Source organism: Sander lucioperca, chromosome 9 (assembly GCF_008315115.2).
Source record: "Sander lucioperca isolate FBNREF2018 chromosome 9, SLUC_FBN_1.2, whole genome shotgun sequence".
Classification (NCBI taxonomy): domain Eukaryota; kingdom Metazoa; phylum Chordata; class Actinopteri; order Perciformes; family Percidae; genus Sander; species Sander lucioperca.
The window spans coordinates 20,757,013-20,774,512 of NC_050181.1; the positions used below are offsets into that span (position 1 = coordinate 20,757,013).

Here is a 17,500-nt window from a genome sequence, read left to right on the forward strand (position 1 = left end):
CAAAAATGTAAGGGCGGATAATAGTCACACTGAATTGGAAAGCGTCAACTACCGGCAGATGCTGGAGTGTCAGGAGTTAACAGAGCAGACTTCAGCGTGTTCCTACTACACTTTACATTCCTGCTCAGCTCTTCAATCTGCGTTATTATTCACATTATTCACATCAAACATGGAAACAACAGCGTGAAGGATCGAGGCGTTTGCTGTCAGTTTGCAAAGACAAACTTCATAAGAGCAAACTAACGGAAACTAAAATGAAATAAAAACCACAGTAACCTCTCATGCCTTCCGGCCCAGACAGTTTTTACTTTGTTTCCAGGAAGAGAGGCCAGATCAGAGGTTTAATAACTTCCTGCAGAGACATAATAATGATAATAATCATCCATCACTACGGATGTTCGTGTGAATGTAGCTGCAGCGTCAGAAGTCCAAGGCCTTCAGTGCTTCAACTGTAACGTTACCGTAACGTTGTTACAGATTGATTTATTTGTAATCACTCACACAGACACACACAGACACACACGCGCACAGACACACACACGCAGACACACACACACACACACACACACACAGACACACACAGACACACACGCGCACAGACACACACACACACGCAGACACACACACACACACACACACATACACACAGACACACACACAGACACATACACACAGACACACACACACACGCAAACACACACACACACGCAAACACACACACACGTGCAAACACGCGCAAACACAGACACACACGCGCGCAAACACACACAGACACACTTGCAAACACACGCGCAAACACAGACAGACACACAGACACACACGCGCAAACACACACACACACACATACACACAGACACACACACACACGCAAACACACACACACACACACACAGACACACATACACACAGACACACACGCAGACACACACACACATACACACAGACACACACAGACACACACACACGCAAACACACACACACACACACGCAAACACACACACGTGCAAACACGCGCAAACACAGACACACACGCGCGCAAACACACACAGACACACTTGCAAACACACGCGCAAACACAGACAGACACACAGACACACACGCGCAAACACACAGACACACACACATGCAGACACGCACAAACACATACACACAGACACACACACGCAAACACACACACGTGCAAACACGCGCAAACACACACAGACACACGCGCGCAAACACACACACGCACACAGACAGACACACGTGCAAACGCACAGACACACATACACACACAAACACACGTCCAGACACACAGACAGACAGACAGACATAATCTCACACAGAAAGAGTCTTTGGATTAGAATAAAATCAGTTTTAGAAGAAAGTGTCTAAAGCATTATAAAAATTTGTGAGTATGAAACATGAAGGTGTGTTCCCGTTGTCTGCAGGCGCACACACACACACACACACACACATATATTATACATACATATTAAACATGAACGTGTGTTCCCGTTGTCTGCAGGCAAAGCCTTCGACATCACCTACGTGCGTCTGAAGTTCCACACCAGCCGCCCCGAGAGCTTCGCCATCTACAAGCGCAGCCGCGAGGGGGGCCCCTGGGTGCCGTACCAGTACTACAGCGGCTCCTGTGAGAAGACGTACCGGAAGAACAGCCGCGGCTTCATCCGCACCGGCGAGGACGAGCAGCAGGCGCTCTGCACCGACGACTTCAGCGACATCTCGCCGCTCACCGGAGGGAACGTGGCCTTCTCCACGCTGGAGGGCCGGCCCAGCGCCTACAACTTCGACAACAGCCCCGTCCTCCAGGTGAGCAGGGGGTCTGTTAGGGTCTGGAATCTGTGTGTGTGTGTGTGTCTGTCTGTCTGTCATATTAATATGTTAACATGTTAACATGTTAATATGTTAATATGTTAACATATTAAGCCGTAACCCTAGAGCATCCTCCTCTTCCTCCTGAAGGAACCAGCAGTGCGATGGTAGTTTCCCAGCATGCCGTTCTGCAGGTCAGGTTGCTGGGTTGATGCTGCCAAGGGTTGCGACATGTTGCTAGGCGACGCCCCCAGATTTCCCACCGCAGACCGGCAGCTGGACCACTTCTCTTCTCTTCCTTTCTCTCCTCTTTCCTCCCCCTCTCTCCTCTTTCCTCACCCTCTCTCTTCTCTTTCCCCCCCCTCTCTTTCCTCCCTCTCTGTTCTCACCCTCTCTCCTCTTTTCTTCCACCTCTCTCCTCTCCCCTCTCTCTTTCCTCTCTCTCCTCCTCTCTCTCCTCCCCCCCTCTCTTTCCTCTCTTCTCTCTCTCCTCTCTCTCCTCCCCCTCTCTCTCCTCCCCCTCTCTCTCCTCTCCCCTCTCTCCTCCCCCTCTCTCTCCTCCCTCTCTCCTCCTCCCTCTCTCCTTCCTCTCTCTCCTCTCCCCTCTCTCTTTCCTCTCTCTCCTCCTCTCCCTCTCTCTCCTCCCCCTCTCTCTTTCCTCTCTTCTCTCTCTCCTCTCTCCTTCCTCTCTCTCCTCTCCCCTCTCTCTTTCCTCTCTCTCCTCCTCTCCCTCTCTCTCCTCTCCCCTCTCCTCCTCCCCCTCTCTCTCCTCCCCCTCTCTCTCCTCCTCCCCCTCTCTCTCCTCCTCCCCCTCTCTCCTCCTCCCCCTCCTCTTTCCTCCTCCCTCTCTCCTCTCCCCCTCTCTCTCCTCTCCCCCTCTCTCTCCTCCCCCTCTCTCTCCTCCTCCCCCTCCCTCCTCTCTCCTCCTCCCCCTCCTCTTTCCTCCTCCCTCTCTCCTCTCCCCCTCTCTCCTCCCCCCTCTCTCCTCCCCCTCTCTCTCCTCCTCCTCCCCCTCCTCTTTCCTCCTCCCTCTCTCTCCTCCCCCTCTCTTTTCCTCCCCCTCAGTGTGTTTCTTCACTCTCTGCAGTTGTTGCAGAATAACTAAAGAATCTGTTTTCATTCGTCTTTCCGTTCAGTTTGTTGTGTAACATTTGTTCCTCCGTTCCCGGTCTGGAGAACATTTAGTGCCGTGCTGTGCCCCCCCACGGTGTTTCCCACAGTTTGGACCACATGTGTCCGACTCAAAGCCCCCCCCCCACAGTTTGGACCACACGTGTCCGACTCACTCGGCGAGCCAGATCCGGTGTGTCCCTTAGTGAACCAGAGTGTGACGCCTCTGGTTTAGATGCATTCTTTTCATTTTTCGCCGCTATGTAACATTTTAGTTGATTTTCTGACGTTTCTGGCTCTTTGTTTGGTGTGAAGCTACTTTTAGTTTAGAGCGTCTTTGTTATAACACAAAGAAAGGAGCCGCTGATGCTTTGCTCTACATGTTTGTCACTTTTTTCTACATTTTTGTTGCTTTTTTTCCTAAATTTTTTTATGCTTTTTCTATATTTTTGTTGCATTTTTCTACATTTTTATTTTTTTCTACATTTTTGTCACTTTTTCTATATGTATCTGTTATTTTTCCCACATTTTTGATGCTTTTATCTACATTTTTGTAGTTTTTTTTTCTACATTGTTGTCACTTTTTTCTAAATTTTTGTTGCATTTTTTTACATTTTGTCACTTTTCTATATTATTGTAGTTTTTTTTCCCTATATTTTTGTCATTTTTTTCTACATTTCTATATTTTTGTCCCTTTTTCTACATTTTTGTAGTTTTTTTATCGACATTGTTGTCACTTTTTTCTAAATTTTTGTTGCATTTTTTTACATTTTTGTCACTTTTTCTATATGTATCTGTTATTTTTCCCACATTTTTGATGCTTTTTTCTACATTTTTGTAGTTTTTTTTCTACATTGTTGTCACTTTTTTTCTAATTTTTTGTTGCATTTTTTTTTACATTTTGTCACTCTATATTTTTGTAGTTTTGTTTTCCTACATTTTTGTAGTTTTTTCTACACTTTTGTAGTTTTTTTCTACATTTTTGTCACTTTTTTCTACATTTTTGTCACTTTTTTCTACACTTTTGTTGCATTTTTCTATATTTTTATTTTCATTTCTGTAGCTTTTTTTGACATTATGATCCCTCGGAGGTCTGAGCGCATTTTCTCGGTTCTTACGTGACTTCTTTTGATATCTGGTGTTTGGATTACAATTACAACCAACAATTACAAGTCCAACCAGAGAGAGACGGCCTAGAAAGTCAGTCACTTCCTGTCTCTGTGTCCCGTGGGTTTGGTTGCTTTTTTCCGGCGTTTTTGCCGACGTTCTTGATGCTTATTTTCAACGGTTTTGTCGCTGTTTTCAACGTTTGCTGCTATGCAACATTTTTGTTGATTTTTCTGACGTTTTTGGCACTTTGTTTGTACTAAGTTGCTAACGTGTGAGGCGCTTTCTTTTAGTTAGAGCATCTTTGTTATAACACACAAAAAGGAGCCAGCTGCTGATGTTCCTCCCTATCTGTGAGTCAAGACTTGTTGTAACGCAGCAGAAGTGATGGAGATGAACAGATTTAGCTCCGCAGCTCAGCTGTAAACTTCCTTATTTGTCTTGTTGGCACAAAGCTATTTATACCGAAGCCGGCTCTCTTTTTAGGAGGCGTCAGACGGCTGTTTGTCGCTCTCTGACATTCCTGCTGAGTGGGAAATAACCAGCAGCTGAGACATACCGCCTTAACAAGCAGCCATCCACCTTAACAACCAGCCATCACTCTGTTTTATTCTGGCGCTGCGTACAGTTCGTTAGGGCTCGTGACGCCCGAAAATAAATCTGTGTCACGTCTCTGTGAGATTATGTGTCTGTCTGTATTTATATAAATACTTTCACAGAGATGGAGGAAGTATTCAGATCCTCTACTGCAGTAAAAGTACTAAAACTGGTGGATATCACATTATTAATTATAACACACTGTTCACGGCCTTTTAAATGAGATTCAAACCAGGACAATGACTGTTTGGATGAATTGAACTTAGCTAATTTTGAAATGGTGCTGTGATTTACTGTAGCCAATGCCTTTTTTAGATCTAGAAATACTGCACCAACTACATTTCCCATGTCAAGTGATTGTTTGATATTTTCGGTTAATAAACAAGTAGCAGATTCTGTGGAATGGTTGTGCCTGAATCCAAATTACAGAGGACTCAGATAATGTCTGTTTGTCTCAAGGTAGACTATCTTCTCCAGGACTTTAGACAAAACTGGAAGAAGACTAATAGGTCTATAATCGCCATAGATGTATATAAACTGGACCACCAGGTCCCGTGTCTCTGGACGGAGACCAGTGAAGGATATTAGAAGATCTTTCCCGGTGATGGCTGAGCGTTACTGAGCAGCCTCCAACTGAGCTTGAAGACGTAGATGTGACGTGAGCAACCTGTCTGAAAGTTGGAAGTCTTCTGGTAGCTGTGCCAAGAGAAATCTCAATCATTCCCAATCTAGCAGAGACGGAGAGCGTAGGTATATGTAAGGAGATAACATAGACACAGGCTAATTATTGATCACTACAATGATAGTTAACATTAGTAATTAAACTTAAACAGCTAATGGAAGTCCAAACTGCCTGAGAGCTTCTCCTGTACTATACGGTAATTCCTCTACTATGAGACAGTAAGTCTCGTGGTTATGACCCAATCGTTAGCCTATTTTTATAAAAACGTCTGCTACGGAGCCATAACGTGAGGTACAAGGTAATGGAGCCTTTTATACATTGTCGTGTTTCTTTAGAAATAAACAATGGACAAATGGAGTCTTTAAACTCTTCAGATGGAAAGTTATTCTCTGTCAAAGTGACGTCAAAATGAATGGCAGTCAATGGGATGCTAACGGGAGGTGATGGCTTGGTAGCATCAAAATGGCGCCATAGGAGCTACGCGTTGTGAGGAGAAGCTTGCCCCCTTGGGTTTTGGCAGATCTCTCCTTCTACTCGTAGACATTGGGCTGTAATGAAGGATGGTCATTGTTGAGAACGTTCCTACAGCTGCTTCCTCCGCCAACGCCCGCCTCTCTCTCTCTCTTTATGAGTCATGCAGAATCCTCTCGTATGGTCCGTATGAGCGTCCAGCAGCTGCAGGAAGCTCGTGCACGTTCTCAGCTGAGTCAACACTGTTTAAACTGTACACAACATTTGTTTGCCATCAATCATCTGCAGCTCTGTGCACGGACGCGTTTTCTCCTTCCTGACGTTAAGAACTCCTCCGGGAATCCCAAACGTCCAGCTGAGCTGCAGCAGACCGCAGGCCGCAGGCTGGGAACGCACATTTACTGAAGCACATTTTAACCATTTAATGGGACTTTGTACTTTGACTTTACTGCATTTCACCGGTCAGTCAGTACATGTAGTCAACAAGCATTGTTACAAGTTACTTTGCTTTAATCTAGGGCTGTTATTTCCTCCATTTGTTGTCTGGTCTATGGAATGGAAATTGATGTGGAGACACTGGTGTAGATTTCGGGTGGGGGGGGGGGTGATATGTCCCCCCCCAATATTTAGAAAAGGTAGATTTGTCCCCCTCAAAAAATATTGAAGAACCCACTAAAAATATCTGTTCAGTGGCTCAAAATATGCACAGAAAACACTTTGACTTTTTTCTAAATTTTTCGACTTTTTTTCTCAAATATGTTTTCCGACTTTTTTTCCTCAAAATCTTGGAACTTTTTTTCTCAAAAGTTTTTGACTTTTTTTCTCACAATTTTTCTACTTTTTTTCTCATAAATTTTAAGTTTTTTTTCTCAAATAATTTGACTTTTTTTCTCAATTTAAAAAAAAAAAAAAAAAAAAGTGCTTAAAGCAGAACATGTGCTTAAAGCAGGGATCTTCAACAGGGGGCCCGGGACCCCTAGGGGGGTCTTCAGAGTCAATGCAAGGGGGCCTCCAAATGATTGCAAAATGTTGACATTTCTTTCAAAAATTAAAAAGTCTTAATAACATTTTATTAGCAAATATAAATCCCCACTGATGATAGGCTTACTGGCCCATATGTAAGGTAGTCACTTAGATATCCATCCCCAGATACAGTTCATCTAAGGGCCACACTGGAAAATGAGAATCACATCAAGGGCCAGACATGTAGAGTTTGTTGACATGCTTTTATTTTAATCGAAAAAGTAAAATATCTTTGACTGTCTTATTGCACGTCTCATATATCCTTCTCACTTAGTTTGGTCGACATAAAGCCCTGAACAAGTGAGCCAAAAAGTTCCAAAGCCATCATAGAAATGAGCAAATCAAGAAAAACAATGATTACATTTTTAAAAGTAGGCTACCACACAGCCGACTCACAACAACCTGAATAGGCAAACCATCTGGTTTGTGGGGATTTTTGAGTCTCAAAGTTGGCAAATCTGCCAAATTCAGCTTTGATTGTCACATAATTTCAAGTTGAAAATCAGTTTTCCTGTGTTTTTGGTTTGGTGCACCACTAGGCGGGCCAACATTTATTGTGACCCTAAATTGATATGCGGGCCGGATCAGAATTTGCGAGGGGCCGGATTTTCCCCGCAGGCCTTGAGTTTGACCCGTGTCCTAAGGACTCACTGTGCCACATGTATGTTTAACATTAACACATGATTTATAAAATCATGCCAACAATTATTAGGCTATTTTAATAGCTTAGTATTCTATGCAAAAAAGGTATGTATAAAGGTTTTAGGCCGCCCTACACGTTGTTGTTGGCCCCATATGCAACTTAATTTTATACGACATATGTAGTAGGGGGTCCCTGCTCTGTCTCTCTTCTAGTTAAGGGGTCCTTGGCCTAAAATACGTTGAAGATCCCTGGCTTAAAGAACAGAACAGGAGCATCAGAAATATAGATGTTAATATCTTGCAATTTCGTGTCTTTAATGTAGAAAAAACCCCATCCCAAACGTGTGATGTTTTGAATATGCAACACAAGGGTAATAGTTATATATTTGTTTATTTTTGTTTCTGGTTTTTGTTTCTACTTTGTTGAATGGTCTTGAATATTGTAGTTATTGTGGTATATTTTCTTGATTTTTGTCTGTCTGGCTGGCAGGCTGGCTGGTTTGGTGGGTGGGTGATGATGGAGGGAGTTCAGCATCTGATTAGGACGCCTCCTGGAGGTTTTCCAAGCTAGGAAGTGACTCCCGAGCTAGATGTTGGGGGGTGGGGGGGAAATTAATATCCCATCTGGCCTGGGAACGCCTCCAGGAACAGCTGGAAGATGTTGGTGGGAAGAAGAAACTCTGGGTTACCTTGTTGAGCTTTTCTGCCAACGTAACCCGGACAGAGTCCAACAGCACGAGGGCACCAAATTTTGGGCAAAAGTGGTTATGATACACAACTCCGCTTTTCACTTAAAAAACATGAACTCACAAGATGTTTGGAGCAGTGTTTCCACCAGGCCATGTGACCTGTAAGGCCTCATTTTACCGGTGCAATCGGACCATATGGTGAAAGAGGCTCATGTTGTCTTTTATAATCTTCATATGATTATGCCATAGAAAGTATAATATTAATGGTCAAAGCATCCGTTCGGCAAAGTGCTGCAAGTGCGGAAGTGCCATAAACCTGCTTTCTATCTGAATTCCAGCAGGGGGAGACTCCTTAAACCTGCTTTCTATCTGAATTCCTGCAGGGGGAGACTCCTTAAACCTGCTTTCTATCTGAATTCCTGCAGGGGGAGACTCCTTAAACCTGCTTTCTATCTGAATTCCAGCAGGGGGAGACTCCTTAAAGCTGCTTTCTATCTGAATTCCTGCAGGGGGAGACTCCTTAAACCTGCTTTCTATCTGAACTCCAGCAGGGGGAGACTCCTTAAAGCTGCTTTCTATCTGAATTCCTGCAGGGGGAGACTCCTTAAACCTGCTTTCTATCTGAATTCCAGCAGGGGGAGACTCCTTAAACCTGCTTTCTCTCTGAATTCCTGCAGGGGGAGACTCCTTAAACCTGCTTTCTATCTGAATTCCAGCAGGGGGAGACTCCTTAAACCTGCTTTCTATCTGAATTCCAGCAGGGGGCGACACGTGCGGTTGCAAAAGGAATTTGGTTTCTGTAGAAGTCTATGAGAAAGTGACCCACTTCTCACTTGATTTATTACCTCAGTAAACATTCTCATAATGAGTTCATGGTCTCAATCGCTAGTTTTAAGTCTTCTGCAACACAGAATGATGTTCGTTTTTTGAATTATGGTCTCGTTGATTTTAAAATCGACCATAAAGCAGGGGGTGTTTTAGGGCGTGGCTATGATGTGATTGACAGTCCGTGGCCTGTCTTATATGTAATATAACTATGGGACAAAGACATGTTTAAAACCTAGCGAAGCTAAATCTTACCTCAAATTATGTAGGCTAGATTTCAGCAGCAGTAGCATCCAGATTGCCAGTGAGAGTGTGTAACGTAACGTAGAGTGTAAGCAGCGTTGCCAACTCTCAGCTAACGTCACAGTCAGATAACGCCCAACAGTCAATGGCTCCTCCCTCTCTCCTCCCTCTCGTCTAAAACCGTCACATGCCAACCAGGATGGCTGCGCCCGTAACGGCAAATTCGACGACTCATAGCAGATCTCCACAAACCAATGGGTGACGTCACACATGCTCTGTCTATTAATATTTACAGTCAGTGGTTTCTACCGATACATCAACACTGTTTCTGCCCCGGGATTCAAATCCTCTCCAAAATATAATGGGTTCTTCCTTGGCTAGTGCTTTACCTTTCCACCAAGTTTCATGAAAATCGGCCCAGTAGTTTTTCCGTTATCCTGAAACCAAACTGAAAACATGACTTTAAATTTGTTGTAATCAGGACCGTATGGTGAAAGAGGCTCATGTTGTCTTTTATAATCTTCATATGTTTCTACCAATCCATCAACACTGTTTCTCCCCCGTGACTCAAATCTACTCCAAAATGTAATGGGTTCTTCCTCGGCTCGTGATTTACCTTTCCACCAAGTTTCATGAAAATCAGCCAAGTAGTTTTTCTGCAGAACAGACAGACAAACCAAACTGAAAACATGATTTTCTTTGACAGAGACAAACAGAGTTCACTGTATTCTGACAGGTCAGCTTCCTGTTTTAAAACCCCAGGGTGAAACCGCTCACTCTGAGTCCCAGCTGACAGGAGAAATCTGTTTCACATTCCCAGCAGTTAGACGAGGATTTAACATCGGCGTGCAAAAGTCACAGGAGGAGGCAGAAGTCTTCCTGAGTGGGAGGATGAATGTTCACTACATTATTCAAACTGTTTATCTGAGACAGAGACACTTTCATGAGCAGATTTCTTCCCTCAAAACTTGCTTTCATTGCAAGATAGATGGATGGATAGATGGTTTATAATTTTTATTTATTTATACTCTTTATTGATCCCCAATGGGGAAATTACAATTTACACTCTGTCGTTATTACACACTGCACACAGGCCTGAAATACACACACACACACACACACACACGCTCAGGTCCTTTTACATGCACTAATGGAGAGATGTCAGAGTGAGGGGGCTGCGACTGCTGAACAGGCGCCCTGAGCGGTTCGGAGCCTTGAACAGTTCAAGTCCCTTGCTCCGTACAGGGACTTGAACCAGCGACCCTCCGGTTCCCAACCCAACTCCCTACGGACTGAGCTACTGCCACCCCACCAAAGATAGATAGACAGATGGATAGATGGATGGATGGGTGGATAGATGGATGGATGGGTGGATAGATAGACAGATGGATGGGTGGATGGATAGACAGATGGATGGGTGGATGGATAGACAGATGGATGGGTGGATGGATGGATAGACAGATGGATGGATGGACGGATAGATGGATGGATGGGTGGGTGGGTGGGTGTATGGGTGGGTGGATGGATAGACGGATGGATAGATAGACAGATGGATGGATGAGTTGGTGGGTGGATGGATGGATGGATTAGTGGGTGGGTGGATGGATGGATAGACAGATAGATAGATAGATGGCTGGATGGATGGATAGCTAGTTAGATGGATGGATGGATGGATGGATAGCTAGTTAGATGGATGGATGGATGGATGGATGGATAGCCAGATGGATGGATGGATGGATGGATAGACATCTGTCTATCCATCCATCCATCCACAGATAGATAGATAGATGGCTGGATGGATGGATAGCTAGTTAGATGGATGGATGGATAGCTAGATGGATAGATGGATGGATGAATGGATGGATGGATGGATGGATAAACAGATGGATGGATGGATGGATGGATAGCTAGATGGATGGATGGATGGATGGGTAGATGGATGGATGGATGGATAATATGGACAAAAAAAGAAAAGATACTAAATAAAAAGTAAGGTGCTCTATGAGAGTGTGCCATGGTGGTAGTGCAAGACATAGTAATATAAAAACTATAGCAGTGCAAGGATACAGTTAAAAAAAGACAGCATTAAATATGGACAATATAAGAGAATAAAGTAGACAGTAGGATAGACACAAATCAACAGTAAGTATTAGAGGTTTGAAGTAATAGGGTTACAGCCATTGTTCAAGTGCTGTACTTCAGTCCAAATGTTGAGGTACTTGTACTTTACTTGGGTCTTTTCTTTTCATGCCACTTTCTACTTCTACTCCGCTACATTTCAGAGAGAAATATTGTACTTTTTACTCCACTACACTCATCTGTTACAGCTTTAGTTACTAGTTACTTTACACATTACGATTACTGCACACAAAACACACGTAGTTTATAAAATCTGATGTTTGATTCTAAAGTAAACTAGCCGACAATATAACGGCTACAAGTCCAGCTGAGATGATTAGACCATTAAACACACAACGTTTGTGTGTGTGTGTGTGTGTGTGTGTGGATACTTACACACTTTTACTAAAGTAAGAAGAAGAAGATGAAAAGAAGAAGAAGAAAATGCAGGACTTTTACTTGTATCAGAGTATTTTTACAGTGTGGTATTAGTACTTTTACTGCAGTAAAGGATCTGAGTACTTCTCCCAGCGCTGCCTTTCTTCAGACTCTGTGTTTGTCCTCTGCCAGCTGCAGAATAAAAACCTTCCTGGCAGATAAACTTCCTGCTGATACGGAACAAAGTTATCTCTGGCCTTCGCTCTTGACTTGACTTTCCCATGAGCCTTTTCACACAAGCAGCATGTTGAGTAACTTTCTTTCGCCCTCCTCCGCGAAGGCTGCAACAACAGGTGTCCTTGAGTCATTCTCTCCATCTGGCTCTCGTACCGTTAATGCCAAGAAATAAAAATTCCATTTCTAAACTAAAATGTCACAGTTATAGTTTCTGGTGTTGCGTCACTGGTTTTTCCGTGTTTCCCACAGAACTGAAACCTCCTCCTTGTTCACCAAACCTGAGCCAAGCTTTCAGACACTCAAGGAATCTATTTCTGCAGAATATTTCACACATCTGTGCAGCGCTGCAAAGATTAGTATCCGTTAGAGATGTTCCAATACCATTAGTTTATAACAGGGCAAGTTTTAAACGTGCTTTTAGCCTCTTAACATGTTCAAAATGTCATTACAAGGGCCTACCCATGTGAAATGATTCCTTCTGAGTGAACACAGTGAATCTGGCTGCAGTAGATGTGAAAGAAATGCATAAAAGTTCTGCTAACTCAGCCCTGTTTAGTTCCGGTGTTGAGACGGCAGTAAGACGAGTGCTTAGGGACCGTTTACAAACTACAACACCGAAAAGAGATACAACAAAAATATGTATTAATTTAATGATTAAATAAGGCAGTGTCTCCAAACTTACCTCAACTATAACTCGTCTCCTGCTAGTTTTTCTACAGCACTTACTTTTAAAAAATAAACATGCCTATTTTTTTTTTTATATTTTTTTTATCTTTTTTCAGTGTTGTAGTTTGTAGACGGTCCCTAAGCCGTCTCAACACCACGTTTCTTAATTGACGGGTCTGTTTCTATAACGTTGCGTCCATGTTGTGTCTGTTTCTCTAACGTTGCGTCCATGTTGTGTCTGTTTCTCTAACGTTGCGTCCATGTTGTCTGGTTCTCTAACGTTGCGTCCATGTTGTGTCTGTTTCTATAAGGCGGCGTCCATGTTGTGTCTGTTTCTATAATGCTGCGTCCATGTTGTGTCTGTTTCTATAAGGCGGCGTCCATGTTGTGTCTGCTTCTATAACGTTGCGTCCATGTTGTGTCTGTTTCTCTAACGTTGCGTCCATGTTGTGTCTGTTTCTATAACGCGGCGTCCATGTTGTGTCTGTTTCTATAAGATTGCGTCCATGTTGTGTCTGTTTCTGTAACGTTGCGTCCATGTCTCTGTTTCTATAACGTTGCGTCCATTTTGTGTCTGTTTCTATAACGTTGCATCCATGTCTCTGTTTCTATAACGTTGCGTCCATGTTGTGTCTGTTTCTCTAACGTTGCGTCCATGTTGTGTCTGTTTCTCTAACGTTGCGTCCATGTTGTGTCTGTTTCTATAACGTTGCGTCCATGTTGTGTCTGTTTCTCCAACGTTGCGTCCATGTTGTGTCTGTTTCTATAAGGCGGCGTCCATGTTGTGTCTGTTTCTCTAACGTTGCGTCCATGTTGTGTCTGTTTCTATAACGTTGCGTCCATGTTGTGTCTGTTTCTATAACGTTGCGTCCATGTTGCGTCTGGTTCTATAACGTTGCGTCCATGTTGTGTCTGGTTCTCTAACGTTGCGTCCATGTTGTGTCTGGTTCTATAACGCAGCGTCCATGTTGTGTTTGTTTCTATAACGTTGCGTCCATGTTGTCTGTTTCTAGTACGTTGCGTCCATGTTGTGTCTGTTTCTATAACGTTGCGTCCATGTTGTCTGGTTCTCTAACGTTGCGTCCATGTTGTGTCTGTTTCTATAACGCTGCGTCCATGTTGCGTCTGGTTCTATAACGTTGCGTCCATGTTGTGTCTGTTTCTATAACGTTGCGTCCATGTTGTGTCTGTTTCTGAAACGCGGCGTCCATGTTGTGTCTGTTTCTATAACGTTGCGTTCATGTTGCGTCTGTTTCTATAACGTTGCGTCCATGTTGCGTCTGGTTCTATAACGTTGCGTCCATGTTGTGTCTGTTTCTATAACGTTGCGTTCATGTTGTGTCTGTTTCTATAACGTTGCGTCCATGTTGTGTCTGTTTCTGTAACGCGGCGTCCATGTTGTGTCTGTTTCTATAACGTTGCGTCCATGTTGTGTCTGTTTCTATAACGTTGCGTCCATGTTGTGTCTGTTTCTGTAACGTTGCGTCCATGTTGTTTCTGTAACGTTGCGTCCATGTTGTCTCTGTTTCTCTAACGTTGCGTCCATGTTGTGTCTGTTTCTCTAACGTTGCGTCCATGTTGTGTCTGTTTCTCTAACATTTCGTCCATGTTGTGTCTGTTTCTCTAACATTTCGTCCATGTTGTGTCTGTTTCTCTAACATTGCGTCCATGTTGTGTCTGTTTCTCTAACGTTGCGTCCATGTTGTGTCTGTTTCTCTAACGTTGCGTCCATGTTGTGTCTGTTTCCAGGACTGGGTGACGGCCACCGACATCAGAGTGACCCTGAACAGGCTCAACACGTTCGGAGACGAGGTTTTCAACGACCCCAAGGTCCTCAAGTCCTACTACTACGCCATCTCGGACTTCGCTGTGGGAGGAAGGTAGGAAAAGATTAGAGTTGGTTCTTTTAGGGAGTCATGACGTTGGAAACACACCGCAAGCGCCAGTGTCAAGCCAGGCAGGTAATCACCTACAGGAAGGCCACAGTGCAGCCTTTACAAAATAAGACAAATTTCAAAATAAAGCACCCATGTTTATGGTGATTTTGATCTATCTTGACTTCTCAGCTGTCTTCTAGCCAGACAAGTGATCAGGCACACAGAGAGAGACACTGATGAGAGAGACGGAGAGGGGGAGGGGGAGGGAGAGAAGGAGGAGAGAGAGACACTGATGAGAGAGAGAGAGAGAGAGGGAGGGAGAGGGAGGGGGAGAGAAGGAGAGGAGAGAGTGGGAGAGAGAGAGAGGGAGAGGGGGAGAGAGAGAGCGAGAGGGAGAGGAGAGAGTGGGAGAGAGAGAGGAGAGAGTGGGAGAGAGAGAGGGAGGGAGAGAGAGACATTCTGTAAAGTGGAGAGGAGAATGATCGCTTTGTGACAGCGTTTTTTGTCTGTTTTTTTTGAGTTTTCTCAAAGTTATTTACCTCAACAAAACGAAAAGTTTCAGCAGCCTGAGCTCCGTGAAACCTGCTCAGACAAAGGAGATTCTCCTGCCAGCCTGAGTCCTGGTCTGGTGGTTTCTGTGAGTCCTGGTCTGGTGGTTTCTGTGAGTCCTGGTCTGGTGGTTTCTGTGAGGCCCTGTGTGGTCCTTTCCCTGCACTTGTAGAATGAAATAAACAGCTTTGGACAGGCATTATGGGAGTGTTAAACAGGCTGCCGCTGCCTGAATCTGTTTGAAATGTGGAGCAGATTTCCATTACACAGCCGGCGTTCCCGGCGTTCCCGGCATTCCTGGCATTCCTGGCCAGCAGCGGCGGATTACAGGGCGACCGGAACGGGGCGGACCGACCGCCACGACGGACGGAAGAACATGGAAGAGTCCCGAGCTGCAAGATGAAACATTTATTTAAGGAGGGAGTCATGTTCCTCCATTATTTACCTGGACGTGTTCACCTGGGAGCAGAGCAGCCAATCAGAGCAGCTCTGTGGCAAACAGGCTCTTTTTTCAACATTATTGACATTTTGGTCACTTCGTTTGTCATTTTTTTCTGTTTTTTATGCTTTTTGTGAAGCTTAGGTCATACATAACACACACACACACACACACACACACACACAATCACACACAACCTCACACAACCTCACACACACACACACACACACACAACCACACAGAGACACACACACAATCACACACAACCTCACACAACCTCACACAACCTCACACACACACAGACAGACACAGACACACACACACAACCACACAGAGACACACACACAGAGACACACACACACACACACACACAATCACACACAATCACACACAACCTCACACACACAGAGACAGACACAGACACACACACACACAACCACAGAGACACACACGCACACACACACACACACAGACACACACAGACACACACACACAACCACAGAGACACACACGCACACACACACACACACACACACAGACACACACACACACACACACACAATCACACACAACCTCACACACACACACACAGAGACAGACACAGACACACACACACACACACAGAGACAGACACAGACACACACGCACACACACAGAGACAGATACACGCACACACACACACACACACACACACACACACACACACACACACACACACACAACCTCACACACACACAGACACAGACACACACACACAACCACACAGAGACACACACAGAGACACACACACAACCACAGAGACACACACGCACACACACACAACCTCACACACACACACACACACACACACAACCTCACACACACACACAGACACACACACACACACACAACCACAGAGACAGACACACACACAGACACACACGCACACACACAGAGACAGATACACGCACACATACACGCACACACACACACACACACACACACACAACCACACAGAGACACACACAGAGACACACACACAACCACAGAGACACACACACACACACACACACAACCTCACACACACACAGACACACACACACACAACCACAGAGACACACACGCACACACACACACACAACCTCACAACCTCACACACACACAGACACACACACACACACACACAACCACAGAGACACACACACACACAGACACACACACACACACACACAGACACACACACATGCATATACACACAAACACATACACGTATAAATATACACACACGCACACACACACGCCCAGATGTATAGTATATGTGTGTGTGTGTGTGTGTGTGTGTGTGTGTGTGTGTGTGTGTGTGTGTGTGTGTGTGTGTAAGTTTTGTGGATGTGGCAGTGGGTTGGTGTTGACAGCCAGTCAGTTTTTCCGGCGCTCTCTGCCAGGAAACAGCGGAGACAATAACTAAAGATGGCTGCTGGGCGAGTCCTGTCCTGTAGAGAGGGTCTCGGCCCCTGAGGAGGTTTAGAAACCCTTTCTCAGAGACACAGAACGGAAAAACCTCCAACACCAACATGCACACCGTCCAAACCCTCCGCCAGGGCCACGTTTACACTCTGACATGGAAAGTCCTCACTGTTTAAGACATGTTTTCATATTTTAAAACCATAAAATGTTCCACTCGTTCCCAGTTTCCTCGTGTTTCAGGAACCTGCAAGAAATAAATCCGAAAAGTGTTTGGAAACCAAACAGAAAATAAGAGGTTTATTTCTCTTTGTTTAACATGAAACAGCCCCGAAATCACCATCACCAAACTCCACCAGACTCCATGTAAATAATCAGGACTTTTATCATCGTAAAACACACTTCATTCAAAGTGGACAGAAACTAAATAAAACTACCAAAAGCCGTCTTGGTTCATCTTTCCACTGTTCCAACAATCACCACTCTGGTTTGGTTGAAATAAACCCTTAATTCACCCATTTACATGTGGAGATATGCTGGCTCTATACACACTAAAAGTCCTGATTATTTACATGGAGTCTGGTGGAAA

General features: G+C 44.5%; 1 protein-coding gene across 1 annotated transcript in view; it reads left to right on the forward strand.

The window, feature by feature from the left end:
* The first annotated feature begins 1,396 nt into the window (after positions 1–1,396).
* lamc1 (laminin, gamma 1) overlaps positions 1,397–17,500 on the forward strand; it is a 60,869-nt gene continuing 44,765 nt past the window's right edge. Inside the window, exons 1-3 of the mRNA XM_036004838.1 lie at positions 1,397–1,409; positions 1,508–1,812; positions 14,353–14,483. Coding sequence (XP_035860731.1) covers positions 1,397–1,409; positions 1,508–1,812; positions 14,353–14,483 — 449 coding nt within the window. The remainder of the gene's footprint in view (positions 1,410–1,507; positions 1,813–14,352; positions 14,484–17,500) is intronic.